The sequence below is a fragment of the Rhineura floridana genome, chromosome 7, assembly GCF_030035675.1.
Source record: "Rhineura floridana isolate rRhiFlo1 chromosome 7, rRhiFlo1.hap2, whole genome shotgun sequence".
Taxonomy (NCBI): Eukaryota; Metazoa; Chordata; class Lepidosauria; order Squamata; family Rhineuridae; genus Rhineura; species Rhineura floridana.
In genome coordinates this window covers 140,021,358-140,046,792 of record NC_084486.1, presented here as the reverse complement: position 1 = coordinate 140,046,792, position 25,435 = coordinate 140,021,358, and the positions used below count along the sequence as shown (strand labels likewise).

The window sequence follows — 25,435 nt, the reverse complement described above, 5'->3', positions numbered from 1 at the left end:
GAACTGTTCTTGGCTTATGAACTTTGTTTTAACTATTGTTTGGTGTTACATGTGAAGCCAGCATCCTTCCATGGTTTGTTTGACCACCCTGTCCCAGACACTGACCAAACTACAAAGACAAGAGTAGCTGGAAAACAAAACAAATTTTAGAGCAGATGTGGAGAACCTTTGCCCCTCCAGATGTTGCTGAACTGCAACTCCCATCAGCCCCAGCAAGCAGGGCAATGGCCAGCAGCAATGGCCAGGGCTGATGGGAGTTCTAGTTCAGCAACGTCTGGAGGGCCAAAGGGTACCTTCACGTGCTATAGAGAAACAAGCCATTGTGAGGACTGCCCATGGGACCAGAACCTTGGTTCATCTCAGAGGACTATGGCTTGGCATAGAGATGTGAAGGCCTGGGGGAAAAAACCTTGAAAATAGTGGGAGGGGGGACTGGGCGCCATTCCATTTCCCCCAAAAAAATTTCCAGAATTTTTTCCCAGAAAAAATGGGGGGGACCATTCCCCCCCAAAATTCCCCCCCCAAACAAATATATATTATTCATGGCAAGGCTAGGGAGTAGATCAAGGATTATTTAACTCAAAGGTGTTAAGGCTACCAAAACCCAGAGGCAGGAAGATGAATCATAAAAACTCAGACCCTTGCTGTTGTCCCAGGAAGGCAAGAATAAACATTCTCACCATGGATCACCTTTCATTTTGACATCACCAAAATTCCTCCCTCATATACAAACAACTGCAACAGGCAAAAAAATGTATTTAAGTAGTTAATTTTTAAAATGTGCCTCTACCTATCTCCACTCACAAAGAGAACTTTAACCCATCATTCACCTTCAGCCCATAAAGCCTGGGGAAGGGTCCTGGAGCCTCAGGTTTGGAACCTTGCTGGCTTAAGGCACTCTACTCCTGCTTCTGGTCAAGAGCTCTTCTACCATTTGTATCCATCCAATGGCAAGGAGTTGCTCAAAGCCTGAGCCGGGAGAGGTGTACTTTACAGTCTATCTCTTGTCTCCTTCCATTCCTTGTTCTAGTGTAGGGATCTTAAATTTTTTAGCTTAGCTTAGTTCTAGCCTCACCATGAATGTGTTATGATTATATCTAAAGCACCTGCTACTTGATATGTGCTTATACTGCCATGCGCATAGCCATAATTTGCACAGCAATTTATATACTTTTATTACCCTTCATTCAATAAATGAATGATGACTTTTGTAAGTTTTGGTCTGGACCTGTGTTCTTGGTTGCACACCTCATTTAGGCACATTCATAACAGTGCTTGCTGCTCTGCGGCTCTGCAAAAGATTGTGCTCCTCTCTGGGAGATAGGTATTGAGGGATCTAGTGGGCATTGGATACACAGTGCATTCCCAAACAGCCACCCATGACACCATGGTTTATTTTATGATTGATGGACAACCCATGGTTAAACCAGTCCATAGTGTGTAGAATTTTACAGCTGAACCAGGAATTTTTGCTTATTTGAATGCCAATTCTACCTGAGCATGTGACACAGACATACTCCAGATAAAAAATTTGGGTAGTGGTCCATTTGAAAAGAAAAATCCAAAAGTAACATAATCTGGTTGTTAGAACCAAGTAAATTGTCAAAAAATAGTGAGCAAGCTTCCAAGCTCATCAGAACGTTTCTCCAGTCAGAACGTTGAGCAAAAAAAGCTGTGGGTGAAGGGAGGGAGAGAGAGAATATATTGCTGGGTGTGATGAAAACGTCCAGTCTGCAGTTTATAAGAGTCTTAAGATGGAGTGCAGGAAATGTTATGTAGACTTGATTGGGTTAGTCTATATCCAAATGTAAAATATATCTTGGGTTACATCAAAGGCAACTGGGACAAAGAAGCAATGGCTTCACAATCCCATTGAGCGCATCAACACCAGCAGTTATCTGGACCTACTTAGCACTCCTTGGAACAGGGGTGCCTTGGAAGGCAGAGAGCAGAAGTAAATGAAACCACAGTCTACTATATATTTTGGAAGTTGTTTTTCTGCTGCCTATCCATTTAGACACCTCTTAAGATATTGTAACCAAATTTTGTGCATGATGGTTCTTGAGATCAAGCAGCAGGTTTTGTTGTTGTTTGGATACAATTGGATGCCATTTTGAATCAAGATGGTGGAATGAACCTTTCAAAATTGCACTGATTTTAACCACTGATTTCAAAACTGCCCTGATTTTTTTGGTTTCTGAGAGTTCCTGAGCAGTGCTGTTAGTAGTCTATATATTAGCAAAGCTCAAGATTAGTTTTAGGTGCTGGCCCAGGTGCTCCAGGCAGCTCGCCATTTACAAAGACTGCACCACAAGGTTACTGGATTTACTTGAATGTGGTGTTTCTAATTTTAGCAGTTGTATTCCATGCACAATTTAAGGGACACAGATGTATAAGGCCGACTCTGCATCTTACTTCAAGTATGTAGGTTCTATGGAGTATTCGCAAAACAGGATCTTGAGATTTTTGGAACTAACGCCTGTATGCTTTCATGAATTAAAATGGCTTGTTGGGGTTCTCTTGCTCCCAGGGCCAGCACCAGCACCAGACAGCAGCAGGCCCTCGAAGGTGAAGGTGGCAATATGGTGGCACTATCAGCACCACCGGAGGCTTAAAGAAGCCAGGCCACACCAGCATGTTGGCACCCCCGCCGCCATCTTGGGAGATGACAAGCATGTGCGTGCTGTACGCTGACGCAGTGACACAGCAATGTGGGAAGTGACGCAGCCAGCCTGCAATAGTAGGGTATGGCCTGGGAGGCGTTTTCCACTCTGCTATCTGTGCCAGCATCGGGTCATGGAGTGCACATTCCATTACCTGATGCTAGTGTGGTGTGGGAGCTACATCTGCCCAGCCCCAGCTGCAGGGGCCCCTGTCAGCTGCAGGGGCCCTCGGCCAGTGCCCAACCTGGCCACCTGCTGACACCGGGCCTACCTGCTCTGGATTAATTTGTAAGTTTGCATGAAAGGGATAATGCTTTCAGAAGGGTGGCAGCTTTTACTACACTCACCTCTTACAGAATTCTCTATAACAGTTAACTTTTGTTGTTAGCGAAATGCAGGCTAAGCTACAGCAAATCCCGCGTCACTAAGAACAGATGCTGCCTGCAAGATAAAGGGCTTTTGGGTATAGAAACCCAACTACAGTATGTGAGAAGGAACATTAATCAAAGAGACCAAACCAGTTGCCTTTATGCTGAGGAGTTTTTTCAGTTGGCAGTTTCTTCTTGGATCAAAGCTCTGGTGGTACAGCTTGGATGGAATATCTATGAAATTAAATCCAAGTGCCCAGTGAGTGAACATGGGTGTGATGGGGATTTGCAGATTTAAATGAATTCACCTTGCCAAGTCCGGGCTTTGAGTGGGCTCCTGCAGAGCTTCATAAAACTGAGAGCTTGGTTATGTATTACACTTGCCACGTGGAAAGAAGCCATGACTGTTCTGATTTGTGCAGGCTCTCTCCCAACAATCAAGAAAAGGTGGAGATCTTTTGCCTATGTTAACATTTACAAAGTACACTCCAACAGAATGGCTGTAGGTAGAGTTAACTGTCACAACTCCAGCAGGTTTCCTATTCAGTGCGGCGCCAAGCAGGGGCAATCATTGCAAAAAACCCACAAATCCTCGCTTTTTGCCATTGCAATAGAACTCTGGCCAGTGCAGCCTGGGCTGATGGTCAGATTAAAAGTATACAGAGACACGGAATCCCACACATTTTAAATCTTTTTGATGGATGATGTTGCCCTGATGATCTCCGATCCAAAGCAATCACTTTCAGAGGCCCTCAGGCAATCACTTCCTATGGTGAGGTGGCAGAATGGGAAATAAACACAGCTAAGTGGGAACAGTTACGTATTAACATTCCAGTTTGCTTACAGCACCATCTGCATGAGATGGCGGGCTTTAAGATTTGCTGTACACTTACTAAGTACTTAGTACTCCAAGTTCCAAAATGGTGGACAAGGACGTGGAAATTAAACCTTTATCCCCTGGTGACAGAAGTTAAATGGGACTTTGCTAAACTGAAACTGTCCTTGCTGAGAGGTGTGGCTGCTATCCAAATGACAGTCCCACCAAAATCTCTGTTCTTTTTTCAAGTTTTGCCTGTACAAATCCCTACTAGGATGCTAAGCAAATGGCAGATCTTGTTCTATCTTTCGTGCCTCAAGGCAAACGACGAACAGTAATTTATAAACCCTCCAACCAACAAGGATTAGGTCGTGCACACCTTATTTGGGATTATGAAGCAGCCCATTTACAGAATGTTATACAGATTATCCAGGGTTCAAAAAAGTTGCTCTTAGCTACACATGGAACATACAAAAGAATTGCATAGCAGACTTAGAGCAGTGCCCTTCCTCTTAACAGTAAAAGACATAGAAAATCCATTTGTGGCAGCTGATCTTGCTGTATGAGTCCTGTGGGCTAAGAAGTTGGCTCCATCCATATCCCTACTGGTTCCCTTTTGGTATCATCCCTTTTTTTAAAATAGAGATACACCTCTGGTACGGTTACCATCATTTTGTCATTTCAAAAAGAGTACATTTGGCTTCGATAAGTGAAAAGTAAGAGTATGCTGTTGCACCATCTCAAAAAGAGTACATGTACTCTTAAAAGAATATGGTTGGTAACCCTAACCTTGGGGCTTTCAGAGGTAGGAAGAAATGGGTATTTTTTGCTTAAATAATTTGTATGATAATCATCAACCACTTTCAGGGACATAACTGGCTGCTAAACTGGGTGAAGGAAATGTTGGCTTCAGTTACATCAAGCCACACACTTTATTACTAATCCAAATGTACAAGCTGAAGCAACCTGTAATCTGGCCCCATTTGAAAATTTTGTATAAATGCGAAACCATCATCCAAGAAGAAGAAGAAAAGAATTTCTATTGTTAATAAAATAATTTGTGATGTCCACACCGGGCCTCTCCAGTTCTTCAAACAACTTTGGGAAATCTGATCTTGGAGCAGAAATTGAATGGACAGACTGGAACAATATATGGGCTAAGAAGCCCTTGCTATAAGTTTCAGCCAAAATCAAGGAGAATACATTCAAAACATAGATGATATTTGACACCACAGAGGTGTAACAGGATTAGTCAACTGAAGAGAGTTGCTTTATGCAGAGAGTTCATTGGAGATATAAAAGAATATGAAAGAGTGATGTTTATCTTAAACAAAATAAACTCATTTTATTAAGAAAGTATATGTGGATAGGAAAGCCTAATAATCTACACTAACTGAATTCAAAAGGTAGGGAGAGAGAGAATTGTGGGAAGGAGAAGGAACTGGAAATGATGATAGCCCTGAGAATATCATCTAACCAATCAGAGGCATGCTTAAACTTGAGGAAAGTAACAAGGGGAGAATTCAAGCAGGGGTCCTTTCAACTGACTAACTATATCTATTGCCTGTAACGGTCAATAGATTCAGAGTACACAGTGAGACAATTCATTGATTGAAATGAAACTTCCAACACCCCTTCTCATTGTCTTGTACTCCAACTCCCATCACTTCACAAAGATCCTGAAAACGCTATCTGGGCAGTGTCTTTGAGAGAACATCTACCACCATTTCTTCTGTCGGGCAGTACTTCAGCTCAATGAGCCCTTTCTGTTGCAGATCTCATGCAATGGTACTTGGTATCAATGTGCTTTGTTTGCAGTGTCACCCTTTCTGATTGGGCGAGCAAAATACAGCTGTTGTCTTCGTGCATCCTGGATGGCTTTGGTTCATTGATTCCAAAGTCTAAGAGTAGTCTGTGTAACTAGGTTGCTTCTTGACATGCTTGTGCTGCAGATACGTATTCTGCTTCCAGAGCTTGGAAAAGTTACTTTTTTGAACTACAACTCCCATCAGCCCCAGCCAGCATGGCCACTGGATTGGGCTGATGGGAGTTGTAGTTCAAAAAAGTAACTTTGCCAAGCTCTGTCTGCTTCTGTAGTGGAGAGGGCTACAACTGAATGTTTCTTACTAGTCCATCTGATGACTCTTCCTCCATAAGAGGAGGACTTTCGGTCTTCTCTGTCTTCAGCCCAGTTTGCAACCATATTAACCCACCAGTCTGGGATTACTGTTTGCAACTAGCATTGATTTCAGATCTGCAGTTCCCTTTAGATATCTTCCTATCCTCTTGACTGCAATCCAATCTTTCTTTGTTGGTGCAATAACTTTTCTGCACAGTATCCCACCTGCAGCTGCAGTGTCTAGTCTTGTTATGGTTGATATGTACAGGAGCTTTCCAGTTGCAGGCCTGTACTGACTGTTGTCTTGCAATCGTTCCTTGGTCTCATTGTCTTTAAAGAAGCCTACTTCCATTGCTGTTTCTGCTACATTGGCTTCTGTCAGCCCAAGATGCTCTTATCAGGTCCATTATCTTCTGTTTCTGGTTAATGAAAAAGCTTCCATTTTCTCCATCTGGATTCCAAGATAGTAAGAGATGTCTCCCAGCTCTTTCACTTCTATTTCCTTGTTAAGATATTTCACGATTTCATCACTGTCTTCCTTGTCTAAGACAAAATCATCCACATAGGTCAAGGTGAATATCCATCTATTATTCTTGAACCTCAAGTATAGTCAGGGGTCAGCCTTTCCTTGTGTGAACACCTCCTTAAGTAGCAGTTGGTTTAGTTTGGGATTCCAGGCCCTCACGGCTTGCTTCAGGCCATAAATGTTTTTCTGAAATTTGCACACCAGTCCATCTTTCCCAGGTTCTTCAACCCCTGATGGTTGCTGCATATATATATCTATCTATCTCCCTCAGTGTCTCCATATAGGAAGGCTATACATCCAGATGTTGAACCTGCATATTTCTTGAGGTGGCAATACTGAGCAGTGTCCTTATAGAATGTGTTTGACCACAGGTGCAAAAGTTTCATAATAATCTTCACTGTACTTTTGGGAGTATCCCTTAGCAACTAGCCTTGCTTTGTAGCACTGGATATCCCCTTCTGCACCTCGTTTGTTTGTAAAGACCCATTTACATCTAATGGTCTTCCTCACTTTTGGTAGCTCTGTAAGAGTTCATGTTTTGCTCTTGTGAAGAGAGACTATGTCTTCTCCAGCAGCTTGCAGCTATTTGTCTGTCTCACTCTCTGGCATCCCTTCAGTGTCTGGCCAATTGGAGGGCTTTGGTGTCTCCTCCACTCTGGTTAGAAGAGACAGCCTATTGGGTGGCATCCCTTTGTTGGGTCTGCTTGAGCATCTCACCTCTTGATCTGCTCTTGCACCCCCTCCTTGCTTGGGTTCATTTGAAGTTTCAGAATCACATCCTCTTGTGGTGACTGCTACACTGTCTCTTCTGTAGGAATGTCTAGTTTGATTTCTGACATTTTACTGGTATTTGACCTTTGTCTCTCATTGAAGTATGAAATACTACGCACCTTGATTGTTTCTGTGGTAGGATCAAGAATTCTGTAGCCTCTGCAGCCCAATTCATAGCCAACAAATATGTCTCTTAACTTCTGCAGTCTAGTTTACCTCTCTTTTCTTTGGGAATGTAAGTATACACCTTAGATCCAAGCACTCTAATATGCCTTACACTTGGTTTGGTTCCATTTCACAGTTCAAATGGTGTTGCTTCTCTGCCTTTAGTGGGTAACCTGTTTTGCAAGTAAGTGGCTGTCATGATTGCTTCCTCCAATATTTGTTTTGCAATACAGCATCGAGAAGCATACTTGTTATTTCTAACAGTGTTCTATTTCTCCTTTCTGACACTTCATTTTGTTCTGGGGTATAAGGAATTGTGTTTTTTTCATGTTTAATGCCTTGATCCTTTAGGTATTCTTCAATATCTTTCCCTGTGTATTCACCACCATTGTCAGTGCACAGAGTCTTGGAATTTCTCCCAGATTTATTGCTGATTCTGGCCACATACTCTTTAAACTTTTGTAAGACTTCATTTTTCTCTTTAAGGAGGTAAGCGTAGACACATCTTGAAAAATCGTCTTTAAAAGTAAGGAAATAAATATTCCTTCCTGGTGTCATTACAGGTCAGGGTCCACAAATGTCACAAATCTGATTAAATCCAAGGGGTTTTCTGATTGCGCTTCAGCAGATGGCCTGTAGGTGGCTCTAGTTGCATTTGCTTTAACACAATCAACACACCTGAACTCAGATTTGCACATTTTTATGTCTAAATTCTTTGTTAAGTTGTCTTTCATAAGTTTTGAAATGCTTTCAACATTTTTGTGGCCAAATCTGCAGTCTTTATGAAGACATTCTTTAGTAGCATTAGTTTGCTATCTCACACAGTCTACTTCATAAAGGTCTTCATCACTTAAAAGTCCTCTCATAAGTAGTTCTCTGCTTTTGAACACAAAACAACAATCTCTTCTGAACAAACACTCAGTAAACTATTCTGTAGAGATGGCACATAGTAAGTTTCAGGAATGCACACCTCACTGGGGTTCTTTGCACCCAGTTTACATTTTAAATTAACTTTTCCTTATGTATTACTTGTTTGTTTATTGAAAATTGTATATAGCCATTGGCTGTTACAAGAGAATCACAAGAGTAATACATAAAACAATGTGTAATATAACACATAAAACTTAATAAAAGAAAACAGATCAGACATTTTAAAAAACATATGTTAATTATGAGTTTTAACATGACTAGCTCTAAGCTTTTTTGCCACCAGAGCAAAATTTGCGGTGGCCACCATTATGTGAGGTTGATCCAAGGATAAAAGGAAAACCACTATCTGGGACTCCGTCATGACTATGGTTCTATATATCAACGGGGATAAAAAAATTTCTCTTGGGGCACTAAATAAAGGGCAGCTTAGCATATAATGCTTTAAATCCTCCGGTACCTTACATCCTGCAACGCATAGACGTGCGGGGTACGGGATTCCAAGGTATCTACCCTGTAAGTTCGCTGAGGGCATGACCTGGAATCTCAGTTCCGTATAAGCTCTACGAAGAGAGGGCTTTGTTAGTATGTCTAAGTAAGGACCCCACTCATAGTTGGTTTTAATGAGTGGGAACCAGGAAGAAAAACATGCTATGGAGATAGCTGCTCTGTCTTGTTGAGCCTCGTGGTTAAAAATCTGGTTACGGAGAGCCTTAGTATTGAGAGTGCTAAGGAGATTGTCTGTTAAATCATAATGAGTGGCTAAAACGGAAATTTGTGTCGCCCAACCCCCCTTTTGCAACTGTTCTTCCCAGCAGAGCCTAACCAAGGAACGTGAATTAAGTAATGATAATTTCTGCCAATACCGTAGGAACATCAAGTCTATTCTGGCCTTTAGAGAGGGTAGATTAAGTTCAGCTCTAACATGTGTTGCAGGGGTACCTTTCGGTAATCCCAGAATTTGTTTAAATAAAATATTTTGAATTTGCTCCAGAGCAGAACGTAAAACAGGGCCCCAAATTTCAGCTCCATATAAAATCATTGGAAGAAATTTTGCCACATGTAAATTAAGGAGTGGTCTTACCAGTTGCCCACCCCTGGAGTAGAATTTTTTTTTCAGTTGTCCTAGGGTCTTGGCTGCTAGGATCTTAATATATGCTAACTGGTGGGACCATGACAGCTTGCCATTTATATGAATACCCAGGTATTTAAAGGTATTTACCTGTTCCAGACAGTGGTGATTAAGATGCCAAGTATATTTAGATCTGGAGTTCTTGCCACACACCATAATTTTGGATTTGGAATAATTTATTTGTAAAAGGTGTGTGTTACTAAATTCTAGAAGGGAAGAAAGCATGCGTTTAAGGTCTATCCTGTTTTGAGACAGAAGAACTAAATCATCAGCATACAAAAGAACAGGGGTTTTCCTCTCTTTAATCGATGGTGGGGAAAAAGCTGGGGAGGTCATTTTGGTTACGATGTCATTGATGAAAAAATTAAATAGAAAAGGGGCCAAGATGCATCCCTGCTTAACTCCTTTCGATACGGGAATCCTTTGGGAAAGGGAGCCATTTAAACCCAGGCGAATTCTTATGGTGGTGTCATGATGGAGTATTTGAATGAGCCATAGCAATCATCTATCGATGCCAGCTTTTTCTAGTTTCACCCACAATAGGGAACGGTCTATCGAGTCGAAAGCGGCAGAGAAGTCAATGAAAGCTAGATATAATGATGTAAGCGGTCCCTTTTTAACTTTCCTAATAAGATGTTGTATGATGAAGATTTGATCGATCATGCTAGGCCCTTCCCTAAAACCCGCCTGGACGTCGGCTATAATCGGTTGTTCCTTTTCCCAATCAGACAATTTATTTAAAAGATAACGTCCTTATAACTTTGCTGCAACATCCAAAAGAGAGATGGGTCTATAATTTTTAGGCAACACAGGATCGCCTTTTTTAAAAATGGGGACCACTATGCTTGTTTTCCAACTAGTCGGGATACATCCTGATTCGTCTATTTTAGTAAAAAGAGCTGCGAGAATTGGACGCCACCAAGATGAGAAAGCCTGGTAGAGATCTGGAGGGATCATATCTTGTCCCGGCGCTTTCCCCGGGTGCAATGAAGTTATTAAGTTATCTATTTCCGCTCCAGATACAGGGGGCCACGATGGACAGTCAGCAGGGGAGGTAGGTATAGTGTATGGTAAGGGAGATAAATTCCCAAAAATAGACTGAAAACGGGATACCCACGCTTCTGGTAATATTGGGGGGATTGAAAGCGATAGTCTATTGAATAGATTGGTATGAATTAAATTCCAAAATTCCCCATGGTTCCCTTGTAAAGCCGCCCTACCAAGGTGTTGCCAAATCGAGGTAATATATAGTGAATTTTTAAACTTTAAAAGGTTGTTATATTCTCTTTTTAGTTTTTGTAGTTTAGACATGGCTACTTCCGAAAAGTGGAGTCTAGTGAATCGTCTTTGGAAACAGATTTGTTTCTTTTTGGCTAGGCAGCTTTTGTCGAACCAGGGCTTAGAGCCCGGACGAGCACTAGTAGTATGGGATTTCGATCTAGTGACTGCCGATTGGAGCCACGTAATAATCGGCTCAAACAGATCTCCACTATCATTTAACGAGAGAGAGGCTTTATGGCGCAACTCAATCAACCTTGTTGACATTAGGATTTGTTTGACCTCTTCTAGCACACGCGGCGTCCATCTTAAGCGACTCGGGTGCTGAAAAGAGTCTAGGTCCAGTATTCTGTTATTTTGAATTTGCTGTATATTAGGGTTATATAATTTCAAAATCAATGGTAGTGGTCGCTGTCAGGTCTGTCGCCGATGGAAAGCTCATTCACCAGGTCTAGCATTTGCGAAGAGACCAGGATGTAATCTACCACACTGGCCCCTCGTTTGGTAATACAGGTAAAGAAACCTTTTGACCTGTCAAATTTCGAGCCATTTAGGCAAAGAAGGTGGGCATTAAGCATACTCCTAAATAATGCTTGGCCATTTTTATTGGTTACTTTGTCATGTGAGACACGATGTAAGGGTGCCAGGTCTGTATTGTCAAAGTCCGAAGGCCCAAAAGGGTGTGGAAAGTTGGCACCTTATGTATAAATACATTGCCCATCAGCAAGATAAACTGGGACTTTACAATCCATATCTATATCTGAGAAAACATCCAAATTGTTGAATAAATGTGAAGTTGCCCCACTGTCTATGTAAATCTCATGGTGGGCTTGGTTTGAATCAACTCTACAATTTTTTTTTTCAGTACATAATTTATTTCATTTTCTAAAATTATTTCCTGGAAAGGATTCCCCCTTACTTTGTCTTTTGTTCTTGCTGACTTATTCCCTTGGAATTTGCCCTTAAGGGTTATTTTTAGGTGAGAGCAAGCACTTTTTGAATGCTGATTACTTCCACAAAAGAAACAATGCTTGCCTTGAGTCAGTCTGTAGGTTTGGCTTTTAGTTTCCTCATTTTATATCAGTTTTCTTAAATTAAATTCTTGCAAACATTCCTGGACAAAGCTCAAAGTTACATTTTCCTTAACTTGAAGTCAATTAATTATTCCTTCATATTCTGGAGGCAAAGTATTGAGCAAAAGGCCAATCTTAGCTGCCTCAGGTAAATTTATCTCCTGTTGTTCCAATTCTCTTACTGTTGCCATATGCTCCCATATGTTGTTATGTTGTTATGTGCCTTCAAGTCGATTACGACTTATGGCGACCCTATGAATCAGTGACCTCCAGTAGCATCTGTCATGAACCACCCTGTTCAGATCTTGTAAGTTCAGGTCTGTGGCTTCCTTTATGGAATCAATCCATCTCTTGTTTGGCCTTCCTCTTTTTCTACTCCCTTCTGTTGTTCCCAGCATTGTGGTCTTTTCTAGTGAATCATGTTTTCTCATTATGTGTCCAAAGTATGATAACCTCAGTCACATCATTTTAGCTTCTAGTGATAGTTCTGGTTTAATTTGTTCTAACACCCAATTATTTGTCTTTTTTGTGGTCCATGGTATGCACAAAGCTCTCCTCCAACACTACATTTCAAATGAGTAGATTTTTCTCTTATCCGCTTTTTTCACTGTCCAACTTTCACATCCATACATAGAGATTGGGAATACCATGGTTTGAATGATCCTGATTGTAGTGTTCAGTGATACATCTTTGCATTTGAGGACCTTTTCTAGTTCTCTCATAGCTGCCCTCCCCAGTCCTAGCCTTCTTCTGATTCCTTGACTATTGTCTCCATTTTGGTTAACAACTGTGCCAAGGTATTGATAACCCTTGATAAGTTCAACGTCCTTATTGTCAACTTTAAAGTTACATAAATCTTCTGTTGTCATTACTTTAGCCTTCTTGACATTCAGCTGTAGTCCTGCTTTTGTGCTTTCCTCTTTAACTTTCATCAGCATTCATAAAATATTAAGAAGCCAATGAAAAGAAGCCTTCAGCCAAGCACCCCTCTCCACAATTGTCCGTGGGATGTTGGAGGTGGTAAAGCAGTACCATACTTCAGTGAAATCATTGTCCCTTTGACTTCCATTTAAGCTTTACATTTGCTTTTTTAGCTTTTTCATAAATGCTGTTGTCCAAACTCGCTGTCTCCCAAGTTTCTAAACACAAGCTAGCCAGATGTTTCCAATTTTGGGCAATCACTTGTTGTGCAGCCACTAACAAAAAAGTTATTAACTCTTTGTGTAAGGGATCTTTCTGGTCATCCACAACAGAGTTGGCAAGGCCAGATGTGGTGTGCAGCATATGCTTTGGTTTGTTGTTAATGTTAGTTCATTAAAGACATTGTCCCCTAATTGTTTGATTAAATTGTATGCCCGCCACATGTAGCGCCAGGTGCCAATGCACTCACAGCCTTTCCAGCAGAGAGGAGAAGGTTGTGGATGTTGAAAGTTTCACTTCAATCTATGCATTGTCTTGCTGCGTGCTCTGAATCCATTGACTGTTACAGGCAATAGATATGGTCAGTTGAAAGAGCCCTGCTTGAATTCTCTCCTTGTTACTTCCCTCAAGTTTAAGCATGCCTCTGATTGGTTAGTCTGATATTCTCAGGGCTATCATCACTTCCAGTTCATCCTTCTTCCCATAATTCTCTCTCTCCCTACCTTTTGAATTCAGCTAGTGTAGATGGTTAGGCTTTCCTATCCACAAACACTTTCCTAATAAAATGAGTTTATTTTGTTTAAGATAAACATCACTCTCTTTCATATTATTTTAAATCTTCAATGAACTCTGCTGCATAAAGCAACTCTCTTCATAGGGTTATGGGCCCAGACATAATTGGAGATTTATAAAATGAAAAAGAAAAAAAGGAGTCTGTGGAGTCTGTAATAGAGATAAGAAAGGATGGCTATTTCTGGATCTGCTAGGAGGTCTGATGCCATTGAGCTGCAAAATGACTCAAACTACAGAAGATGGTCCTTTCGGATGAAAATGCTGCTGAATACTTTGGGGTTAGCCTTTGTCCTTGATGAACAAAGGCCAGAGGGGTCTGGAAAGAAACAAGATGAATGGGATGCTGCAAACAGGAAAGCCATGGGACACACATCTCTAGCTGTAAGTGACAATGTAATTTACCATATTGAAGATAAGCAAACTGCAAGTGAAATGTGGGAAAGGTTGAGGCAAGTTTTTCAACAAAACACAATACTCAAGTTTCCTTGATGCTTAAACTCTGTAACAAGAGGTTTAAAGATCCAAATAATCTTTGGACTATTTGGATTAAAACAATATTGCTTGGACTTTAAGGGAGAAGTGCAGAGAGCATCTCCCAGTTTTATTTTAAACCTCACTTTGACAAGATGCAGTAATGGCCACCAGCTTGGATGGCTTTAAAAGAAGATTAGACAAATTCATGGAGGACAGGGCTATCAATGGCTACTAGCCGTGATGGCTGTGCTCTGCCACCCTAGTCAGAGGCAGCATGCTTCTGAAAACCAGTTGCTGGAAGCCTCAGGAGGGGAGAGTGTTCTTGCACTTCTTGTTCTTCGGATTGGAAAAACGAGAAACTAAAAGAAACCATGACAGATTCTCCAGGGCAAAACTTCCCCCTGCTGTTTGTCTGCTAAAAATCATTCTCAGCTGTTTTTCTCCTTGTGGGCTCCTTCTAGGAGGAAGGGTGGGATATTAGATAGATAGATAGATAGATAGATAGATAGATAGATAGATAGATAGATAGATAGATAGATAGATAGATAGATAGATAGACAGATAGATAGACAGATAGACAGATAGATAGACAGACAGACAGACAGACAGACAGATACATAGACAGACAGACAGACAGACAGACAGACAGACAGACAGACAGACAGACAGACAGACAGACAGATAGATAGATAGATAGATAGATAGATAGATAGATAGATAGATAGATAGACAGACAGACAGACAGACAGACAGACAGACAGACAGACAGACAGATAGATCGATCGATCGATCGATAGATAGATAGACAGACACATAGACAGATAGACAGACAGACAGACAGACAGACAGATACATAGACAGACAGACAGACAGATAGATAGTTAGATAGATAGATAGATAGATAGATAGATAGATAGATAGATAGATAGATAGATAGATAGATAGATAGATAGATAGATAGATAGATAGATAGATAGATAGATAGATAGAGATACATAGACAGACAGACAGATACATAGACAGACAGACAGATACATAGACAGACAGACAGACAGACAGACAGACAGACAGATACATAGACAGACAGACAGACAGACAGATAGATAGTTAGATAGATAGATAGATAGATAGATAGATAGATAGATAGATAGATAGATAGATAGATAGATAGATAGACAGACACATAGACAGACAGACAGACAGATAGATAGATAGATAGATAGATAGATAGACAGACAGACAGACAGACAGATACATAGACAGACAGACAGACAGACAGACAGACAGATAGATAGATAGATAGATAGATAGATAGATAGATAGATAGATAGATAGATAGACAGACAGACAGACAGACAGACAGACAGACAGACAGACAGACAGACAGACAGAAAACAGAGCAAGTAAGCACTTGGAGCTTAGACAACATTAGCAGACAGCCAGGAGGGAAAGGAGTTGACCTGCCCATTTGCCCTACCCTCCACAATTTTGTCGTGAATTGCTATCTTCCAGGCTGCTTTTAATAAGAAAAAACACCAGGGGGAGAAGTCACAGAACTCTGTGTCATGTCTAATTTGGCACTCTGTTAAGCAGTTTAGGTTCAGAGCAACATCAGCTGCCTTTCACAATCCACACTGCTCTTTAAGGGGAGGAGAGGAGGCTGCATTCTTCCCTCTAGCGTCTGCTTTTATAACAACTACCTAGAGAAGTTTCTGTTGATGGTAGAATGTGGATCTTCAGCATCTCAAAGCCCCTGAGAGCTGGTGCATATGACTTAAAAGGTAAAGGTAAAGGTGTCCCCGCACTTGTAGTGCGAGTCGTTTCCGACTCTTAGGGTGACGTCTTGCGACGTTTACTAGGCAGATTGTATATATGGGGTGGGATTGCCAGTTCCTTCCCCGGCCTTTCTTTACCCCCCAGCATGTGCCAGGTACTCATTTTACCGACCACGGATGGATGGAAGGCTGAGTGGACCTCGACCCCTTTTACCAGACATTCGACTTCCTCCTTCCGTCGGAATCGAACTCTGGCCGTGAGCAGAGCTTCGGCTGCATTACCGCTGCTTACCACTCTGCGCCACGGAGGGTCATATGACTTATCCAACTCCTTTTTTCCTACTACCAGTGGGGGTTCTCTGCTAATGACCAGTGGGGCAGAGATAATTGTTGACCCTAGACTTAATGTGTGATACTTTCCATAGCACATTGTTGCGGTTGCTGCTGCTGCTGCTGCTGCTGCAACATTCTTGTATCAGTTTTCCCAATAAAATGTCTCAAGCAACTTAAAAATCCATAAAATACAAAAGCAGTTTAATTTTTGAATTGTTTTTATTTCTGTATTTACTTATTTTCTTTATCAACAATGCCTCTTATGCCTTATTTTCTTGACAATCTGGTTTTTGCTATTTTTGATTATTTTTGTTCCTGATGTGTATTTTATTAAAGATAAATTAAACTTAAGCCTTAAACCTTAAACAAAATAAACTCATTTTATTAAGAAAGTGCTTGTGGATAGGAAAGACTAACCATCTACACTAGCTGAATTCAAAAGGTAGGGAGAGAGAATTGTGGGAAGAAGGATGAACTGGAAGTGATGATAGCCCTGAGAATGCACAGAGGCACATGTTACCAAATTCTTCCAAGCTACACAGGAAGTGGATTGGACTGTGAAAGACCAACACAAATTGTGTTTGCATTTTGACAAATTTGTAGGGCAGTCCAATATCTCAGAGAGAAGGTCAGGTCTCCTGCTCCCCTCGTGTATTCACTAGAGCTGCCCAGTTTCCCTGCTTTTTAAAGTTCGATAGAAATATCTGTGGGCTATAGGTACGTTCTTAAACCGCAATGTTTTTTGCCTATTAGTGAATTTCTCTGCTTTTTAATCTGGAGGGTAAGAAATGAGATCCTGTGCAAGTTTGCTGAGAGTGGATTGATCATTTGCATGCTTATTGAGTTCAGTGGGATTTACTCCCCTGCAATCATGCTTAGGATAGATGAAACTGACCACAGGGGATAGGGAGGGGAGGGGAGGGGGGGAGGAGGAGGGAGGGGGGAAGGGCAGAGGGGAGGAGGGGCATGGGAACAGGCAGGAGGGGGAGGGGAGGAGAAGGACAGGTTTGATCATTTGCATGTTTATTGAGTTCAGTGGTATTTACTCCCGTGCAATCATGCTTAGGATAGGTAAAACTGACCGAGGGGAGGGAGGGAGGGAGGGAGTGGGCAGGGGAGGAGGAAGAAGGAAGCAGGGAGGGAAGGAAGAAGGGAGGGGAAAGGCAGGTCATCATTTGCATGCTTATTGAATTCAGTGAGATTTGCTCCTATGCAATCATGGTTAGGATAGGTAAAACTGACCATGAAGGAGGGGGGGGGAGGGGGAATGGGAAGGAGCAGATTGGGGGGGCAAAGAAAGGGGAAAGGGAGGGCAGGTTTTATCATTTGCATGCTTATAGAGTTCAATGGTATTTACTCCCATGCAATCATGCTTAAGATAGGTAAAACTGACCATGGGGATGAGGAAGGGGAGGGGGAGGAAGGGGAGGGGAGGAGGGGGAAGGGGAAGGAGAAGGAGGGGATTGGAAGGGGACGGGGATGGGTTGGGAGGGGCAAAGGAAAGGGGAGGGGAGGGACAAGAGGGAGGGGATAGGAGGGAGAAGGGAGGGTGGGTTTGATCATTTGTATACTTTTTAAGTTCAGTGGGATTTATTTCTGTGCAATCATGTTTGAAAATGGAAATGGACTGCCTTCAAGTCGATCCCGACTTATCGCAACCCTATGAATAGGGTTTTCATGGTAAATAATATTCAGAGGTGGTTTAACCATTGGCTTCCTCTGAGGCTGAGAGGCAGTGACTGGCCCAAGGTCACCCAGTGAGCTTCATGGCTGTGTGGGGATTCGAACCCTGGTCTTCCGGGTCGTAGTCCAACACTGACCTGGGGGAGGGTAGGAGGAGGGGGAGGGGAGGAGATTGGGTGGGTGGGCACTGGGCAGAGGGGAGGCCCCTTTCCTTTCCAAAAGGAAAACCTTGTGAACAGTATAATTACTTTTCAGCTTTCCCCCCACCGTTTTATTCCACAGCAGGCACATGTAGCCTTCCACCCAAATTTAAACCGAAGCTGTCCCTAGCCACATCCACACCAGGCTTTTATTTCACTTTGGACAGTCATGGCTTCTCTCAAAGAATCCTGGGAAGTGTAGTTAGTGAAGGGTGCTGAGAGTTGCTTGGAGACGCCCTGTTCCTCTCACAGAGCTTCAATCAGAACGGCTGACTGTTAAACCAGTCTGGCCACTGGAGCTCTGTCCGTGGAACAGGAGTCTCCTCTCAACACCCTTCACAAACTACACCTCCCAGGATTCTTTGAGGGAAGCCATGACTGTCTCAAGTAAAATCAAAGTCTGGTGTGGGTGTGGCCCCCTGATTAGCCAAGCCAAGCAGCTGTGAGTCTGGCTTTTAGAACACTGACAGTTGGTTCTTACTGAGCATGTCAGTTCAATGCAAAACTTATTAAATTAATTAAAAATCAGCTAGGCATTTTTTAAACTTTTAAACAGCAGAAGATGAAGGTCAGAGTATGGGGCAAGGTCAGTAATAGGATTCCAGGTACTCTGTAAACATGGCTGATTTTTAATGAATTTCAACAGATTATGAGAACTCTGACAGAAAGAATTCCAAAAGGGCTCTGGGGGTTTTCTCTCTCGTTTTAGACTTTGAACTCTCTATTCTCTCTGACTGTTTTGTGTATCACCATGAAATTTGAGAGGGTTGTTAAGCAAGTGTTTCTGAGTTCAGGACTATAAGTTTTGTAAGGTTTTGTTTTGAAATGAGTTTATGGGAAGCATCAGAATGGCATGGGGGGTATTTTCAATTTAACATTGCGGAATGCGAAAAATCCACGCTGACTATAGTATACAGCTACTTTTGTGGCTGTGTAATATATGCAAGAGTTAAAGTTTGATAACACTCACTTTTTTTTCCTTACTGAAACAGTGCTCTGTTCAATTGAAAGACTTTTGCCCTCTCATAAACAGGTGCTGGTCCAATGAAAGGTAGTCTTCAATATTACTTTACATTTTTGTTTGCCATTTTAAATATGCAATCTGGAATGAATTTGTACCACAGTCAGCTGGTGGCATTAGATATTCAGGGTGTGCAGTTGTGGAAAACAGAAAAAGGAGACAGAAGATGCTGTAAAGCTGAAAACCTTTCCCCACCACCACTGCCCACCACTACCACTTTCTTCTTCCTCGTTTAAATCTTCTTGGTGTTTTTTTCTCTTTTGCTTTATCTTTTCCCTAGTCAGACACCAAGTTTTGGGATAAGATGCAAGCAGAGTGGGAAGAGATGGCGCGCCGAAACTGGATCTCAGATAGCCAGGAAGCACAAGGCCAAACAACTGTCTCTATTAATGAGAAGGTAACTGACGTAGAAGAAGGCTGTAGGCCCACTGGGTTGCTAGGGGCAACCATGGAAGCTTAACTAGAACATGACCTTTGCCAGTAGCTAGCAGAAGGGATTTTTATTTTATTTTTGCAGAAGCCTTCCAAATCTGTTTAAATTGCGTAGTTTATTATTTTAAAAATATGTTTTTAAAGATGTCATGTTTAATATATTTTTGGAGATGCTCTGTTCTAATATGTTTTTAAAGATGTTTTATTTTAATATGTTTTAAAGTCTTTTGTTTTTAAGATGTTTTAGAGTGTTTCTAGTATTTTTGTTTGCCACCCTGGGCTCCTTATGGGAGGAAGGGCAGGATGCAAGTTTAATAAATAAAATTTAAGCACAAAGCCAGGGCTGCAGGTAATCGCTCGCTGCATGGCTGTCACTGAACACAGTGGCCTCAATATGCCATCCTCCTCTCTGCCCCATAACATTTAGTAAGGCAAAATGCATGATCTGCCACCGCTATGTTGCGAGGTTCCACCCCTCACTGCACTTCAGTAGCTGGGAAACTTCTGACATGGAAGGGCCTTATTCAAAGAGTAATGTAATCAAAGTGAGTATATTAGATGTATTTTAAAAAATTTTAAAAGCCCATCCATCCATCCATCTGTCTCCAACAGTGCTGGTGCAAATAAGCCACTCTATCAGCCTTTGCCAACCTGGTGCCCTCGGGATGTTTTGGATTGCCACTCCCATGCTGGCTGGGGCTGATGGGAGTTGTAGTCCAAAACATCTGGAGAGTGCCAGGTTGGTGAAGGCTGCTCTGTATTGTTTTAAAATCAGTAATAGCTTTTTAAGCTCACACACACACACAACAAAAGAAAGAGAGCTCTGCTGCTGTATAGGAATTAACCATTCCATTTTAACTAGTTTTGCCCTTTGTTTGGTTCTGTGTCTTATGGTCACCCTGTTAACTCTCTTTTAGGGCTATTATTTTCATACAGAAAACCCCTTCAAGGACTGGCCTGGGCCTTTTGAGGAAGGTCTGAAAAAGCTGAGGGAGGGGGACTTGCCCCTTGCTATCTTATACCTGGAGGCTGCTATTCTCCAAGATCCACATGACTCTGAGGTATCCACCCTTACTAGTACTCTGAAACTGGAAAGCATTTGCTGGAGCTTCTGTGTCAATGATGGAGAGAAAACCTTTAGCTGCCATTTTCATAGTCGTGGCTGCACTTTTTAAAGCCATTCCTCTGCAGTTAGTACCAATGTGTGTGAGGGGCTGGGTAAGGAGCATCAAACTGTGGAAACAATTTTGTTACTGGAGGGATGGCAAGGCCATGGCACCACCTGCATTTTACATTTAAAGCGGTATCATGCCACTATAACAGTCATGGTTTCCCCCAAAGCATCCTAGGAACTGTAATTTGTTAAGGGTGTTGAGACCCCCCTCTTCCTCTCATAGAGCTACAATTCCCAGTTCCATTGGAAGAGGGATTGAGCATTAAACTACTCTGAGAAGTGTAGCTCTGTTGGGATGAGGTAATCAGCCCTCAGCCTTCCCTCTGCTCAACACTGCAGCTTCCATGGGTGTTTGGTTACTTTTTCTTTAAAAAAAATCTGGAGGTGGGGTTGGGAAAATAGACATAGTTGAGTATGTATATCTTAGGCCTGAAGCTGACCCAAAACTGCATCTGCTTGAACTAAGAGTAGTGGTGGTTGTATAGCTCTTCCGATGTTAGATAGCAATTTAGCCATCATATCAGAAGACGTTTGTACTGTTGCATCTTAGCCCCATTTGTGGTATCAGTTTGCCTCAAGGAATGGGGAGGAAGGCTTTGAATTCATAAGATTAATGCTCTTTTCCACCAATTTGTAATAAGAGCAATGGCCATGCAGCAATCATAGTTGAAATGTGAGAGGTCCCATCTGTATAGGCATTCTGCCGACTTTTGAAGACATGCCTGTGTACTCAGGCATTCCCTGGAACTCTCAACCTGAGTCTCTATTTTTAATTACTGTGTTGTTTTAAGGGGATTGCTTTATTGCACATTTTAGTTATGGGGATTTACAGTTTAATGCTTGTGTAACCTGTCTTGTACTTTGTAAACACTTAGAAGCATGTTGTGGCATTAAGTGGTCTGTATATTAATTATTCTTAATAATGGGTTATATGCAATGTAGCATGAAGTAACTTGTTCCTTTTGTGCAAGGATTTATGCTTGCACAATTTATCCTCCTCCTGTGCTCTTCCTAAATCTGTTCTGAAGTTTCCTCCGACCCTCCAGAGCAGATTTGGGGAGGGTGCTGGGTGTGTGCTGGGGGAAGTGGGAAGCTTCCATTGCGCAAGTGTAAATTCTTGTGCTAATGGAACAGGTGCATTGGTGCAATAATAATAATAATAATAATAATAATAATAATAATAATAATAATAATAATAGTCCTGGACCACACTTAGGTGACCCTGATAGCGCTCCAGCCACTAACACTGTGGATATGTATAAGACACAATGGTAATCCCACAAATTATATTTTCTGCTCTTACTTGTATTTTTTTGGGGGGGGGGTTCTGGACTTTGCTTTTGTAAAATGACCTGGATAGCAATTTTCTCTCTTAATAATAAAAATGCAGGATTTGTTCTCTTGATACTCAGCCATGCAATAATCTTGCCACTATACATTGCAGGCCTGGCAGTTTCTTGGGACAACACAAGCTGAGAATGAAAATGAGCAAGGAGCAATTGTCGCCCTCCAAAGGTAGTCAGTGTTAATTGCAGAGGACTATTTATTCAGTGCTGCATAATAGATAACAGAATGTTTGTCATATTGGTCTAAATGGAAGATAAATGGGATCCAGACATTCATTCAGATATTTTGCTTTGAAACACTGGGGACTGGTCACATTAAAATCTTCCATGTTGCTCAGAACCCAGTTTCCTGCTTGAGGGAGAGAGTTCTGTACAACTTGGAAACTTGATGTCAAAGCAAAGTTGGCCGTACAATTGAGCAATATGAAGCAATTGCTTCAGACAGCGCAGTCATAGAGAATTACCATTTCCCAATCTTTAAGTCACTAAAATAAAATGAACTTGACAACAATGAGAACCTGAAGATATTGGCAACGTTTAGACATAATGCTAAGCCATGGTTTGTTTTAACCATGGTTTATTGAATAAAATAGGATCAGTCTTGTAAAGCCACTTGCATTAACCACAGCTTATTTTCTTTAGTGTTGTTTTTGCTTCTGATTGCCCTTGCAGCATGCCTCTGTAGCTGGGTGAGCATCTGGGTAAGTGCCAAAACAAATCAGGATTAAGCCAGGATAGTGGGTTTGGACTTATGAGAAACAAGCCAAGATTCATGAGCCAACCTCAATCCATAGTTCTAGGCTGCAGCCACAAACAAACAATAGTTGGCTGGGTTAGATTTGGACATACAAACAAAGCAGTTATACTAAACAAACCATGGCTTAGCATTATGTGTGAACCAGGTCATTGACTTTTTGCTTTAGGCATGATTCAAACCAGATTTGAATCTTAAAACACCTGCTGTTATTTGACTTTATGCTTGTGTTTTTTTAACTTTCCTCAATATGACATAGTGTTTTCGGTTGATCTTATCTCCCATTGGTGAATTTAATAGAAATAGTGTAGTTGTATCTCTGTGATGCATCCCGCTAATGAGTTGAGTATGATCAGGGCTGCATATGTAATTTCATGCAAGTGAAGCATTTGCTTTTGGGCGCAGAATTCTGGATCGTGAGAATCTCCTTTTTTAAATTGAGAAGTTACGTTTCTAGCCCTTAGGGCTAGGAAGATACACTTTTAAGCCTGACAACAATGCCTGCTGAAATCTCAGAAGCTGAGTGGTGGATCAGGACAGTAGGATTTCCATTAGTCAGGGAGCACTGTTTGGGTGCTGTGCATAGCTCTTTGCCCCTTCCCCTCCCCACTGAAGCAGAATAAATTATGCAAAGTATATACAAGTTTGCTTTAACGTGTCACCGGTGTGGGCAGAATTTGAGCCACCTCGGTGTGGAAACTAGAATAATTTTTTAAAGCTCGCATAGCCCTAAGTCTTACTTATCCCTAAAATGATCTGCAAAACTTAATCTAGTGTGTTATTGAATAAAGCAAGTGGAAACATGGGAGAAAGCCGATGTCATTGAGCAAACTCTGCAAACAGGAGAACGGTTTGGTATTCTTGGCACTTGCACACTTTCTGAAGGTTTATCTCTTTATTAGAAGTGCTCCTTAATTGAGCTGAACTCAATGCGACAGCCGCATGTTAAGTGTATGCTGATCCTTGGTGCTGCTGCAGCCCCCATTCCAGCACTAGGCAGATAACAATCATGTTATGCTTACTTCCAAAAGGCTAGTTATCATTCTCCGTGCGTGCCTGGAAGTTAGCTGTGTCATACTCAGTTTCTCTTTGCATGGCGTATATGGTCTCCAAACCTAATGATATTAGCTGTGTTATTATGCAAGCCGTTTACCTAAGGATAGTTCAATTATTGTAGCCCTTTCACAAGTTCCTGCCATGCATACAGTAAACATGGAGTAGGGAGACCATGCACTCTGTCGCTGCACCCAACATCACCATGTCCTAGTGGCTCTACACTTGCCCTGACCTCCACTTGCAGAGGCAAGGGTCTGGAAAGGAGTGCCTAGAGCAGCGGTTCTCAAACTTTTTTGGTTTGCGGCGCACTGTAAAACATACAAAAATTTTCTGGCGCACTTCGTGTACAATATTAAAAATATATTAATATATTTTAAACTATGAATAAAAATAAACTATAGAAAACTATTACTTACCCTAGACAAATGGGTTTCTTCTCATTTTTAAAATATACTTTTATAATATTTGAGGCACACCTAGCCACCTCTTAGGGTGCACCAGTGTGCCTGGGCACACCATTTGAGAATCACTGGCCGAGAGGAACCCTGGGTATACTGAGTAGGGATGGGTGAGAAATTAGTTCGTATTTTTGTGCAAACCTACCAAATTCGCACTTCCTAAAATAATATGTGAACCGAAACACAGCTCTCCTTCAAAATTTGCATATCTCCAAATTTTGCAATGCAATTATCCAGCCAGAGAATGCATACAAAAATGCACATTTTTAGTCAAAAGCACATGCAGAAATGACCATATTAGGGAATATAAGGTATAAAAATGCATTCTGTTACAAGAAATTGCTTGCAAATGCAAATACTATTTTTTGTTAGCATTATGTATAAAATAAATTTATTGTGCCAGCCAAAGTCCATTGTTACTTATAATAATTAAAGTCTATTTTTTTTAAACAAAGCCCTTTATGGGCTCAGCTTAAGACTGAACATGTTGCATTCAAATTAACCAGCTTTACACCAGCACAATGAGAGGGATCTACCTAATAAGGGTTTCCACTATTCTGTTCAGGTGCTTAGAGCTTCAGCCAAACAACTTGAAAGCCTTAATGGCCTTGGCTGTGAGCTTCACAAACACTGGGCATCAGCAGGAGGCTTACGAAGCGCTAAGAAACTGGATCAAGCAGAATCCTAAGTACAAGTACATTGTAAGAAGTAAAAAAGGATCCCCGGCACTTACCAGGAGAATGTCCAAGACAGCAGACGAAAGGTAAGAGGAAGCCTGATAACTGGGGTTATGAGTAAGATTTGGGATGATAAGATAGCAGCCATCCGGATGTACAACACAATCATTGGCTCTTTGAAGAATGAAAACTTCTGGTTCTGTATGGTGTTGCAGGGAGGGATAAAGGTTTGCAATAGTGCAGTTTCTAATTCTGATGGACTTTGAAGGTATCTAGCAGGATGTAGAGTACCTTGAGGAGAAGTTCTGCCACATCTGCATAGGGACATTGCTAGTTTTCTCTTCCGACTGCAGTTTGTACCATGTCAGATGCCACCCAGAGGGTCTACTGACCTTTTGTGAGGACACAAAGGGCTACTGTGAGGGAGTCCTGAAAAGTCCCAGTGCGCAAGGGGCACCATGGAGCCTGCCCTTTGCACCTCGCCAATGGCATAGCACAGC

General features: G+C 41.7%; 1 protein-coding gene across 4 annotated transcripts in view; it reads left to right on the top strand.

The window, feature by feature from the left end:
- The window catches only part of PEX5L (peroxisomal biogenesis factor 5 like), a 94,861-nt gene that overhangs the window by 64,250 nt on the left and 5,176 nt on the right, over positions 1-25,435 (top strand). For all 4 annotated transcript variants that reach the window (XM_061634513.1, XM_061634512.1, XM_061634511.1 and 1 more), the window contains 4 exons: positions 19,319-19,435; positions 20,388-20,531; positions 22,089-22,159; positions 24,824-25,021. In XM_061634513.1, coding sequence (XP_061490497.1) covers positions 19,319-19,435; positions 20,388-20,531; positions 22,089-22,159; positions 24,824-25,021 — 530 coding nt within the window. The remainder of the gene's footprint in view (positions 1-19,318; positions 19,436-20,387; positions 20,532-22,088; positions 22,160-24,823; positions 25,022-25,435) is intronic.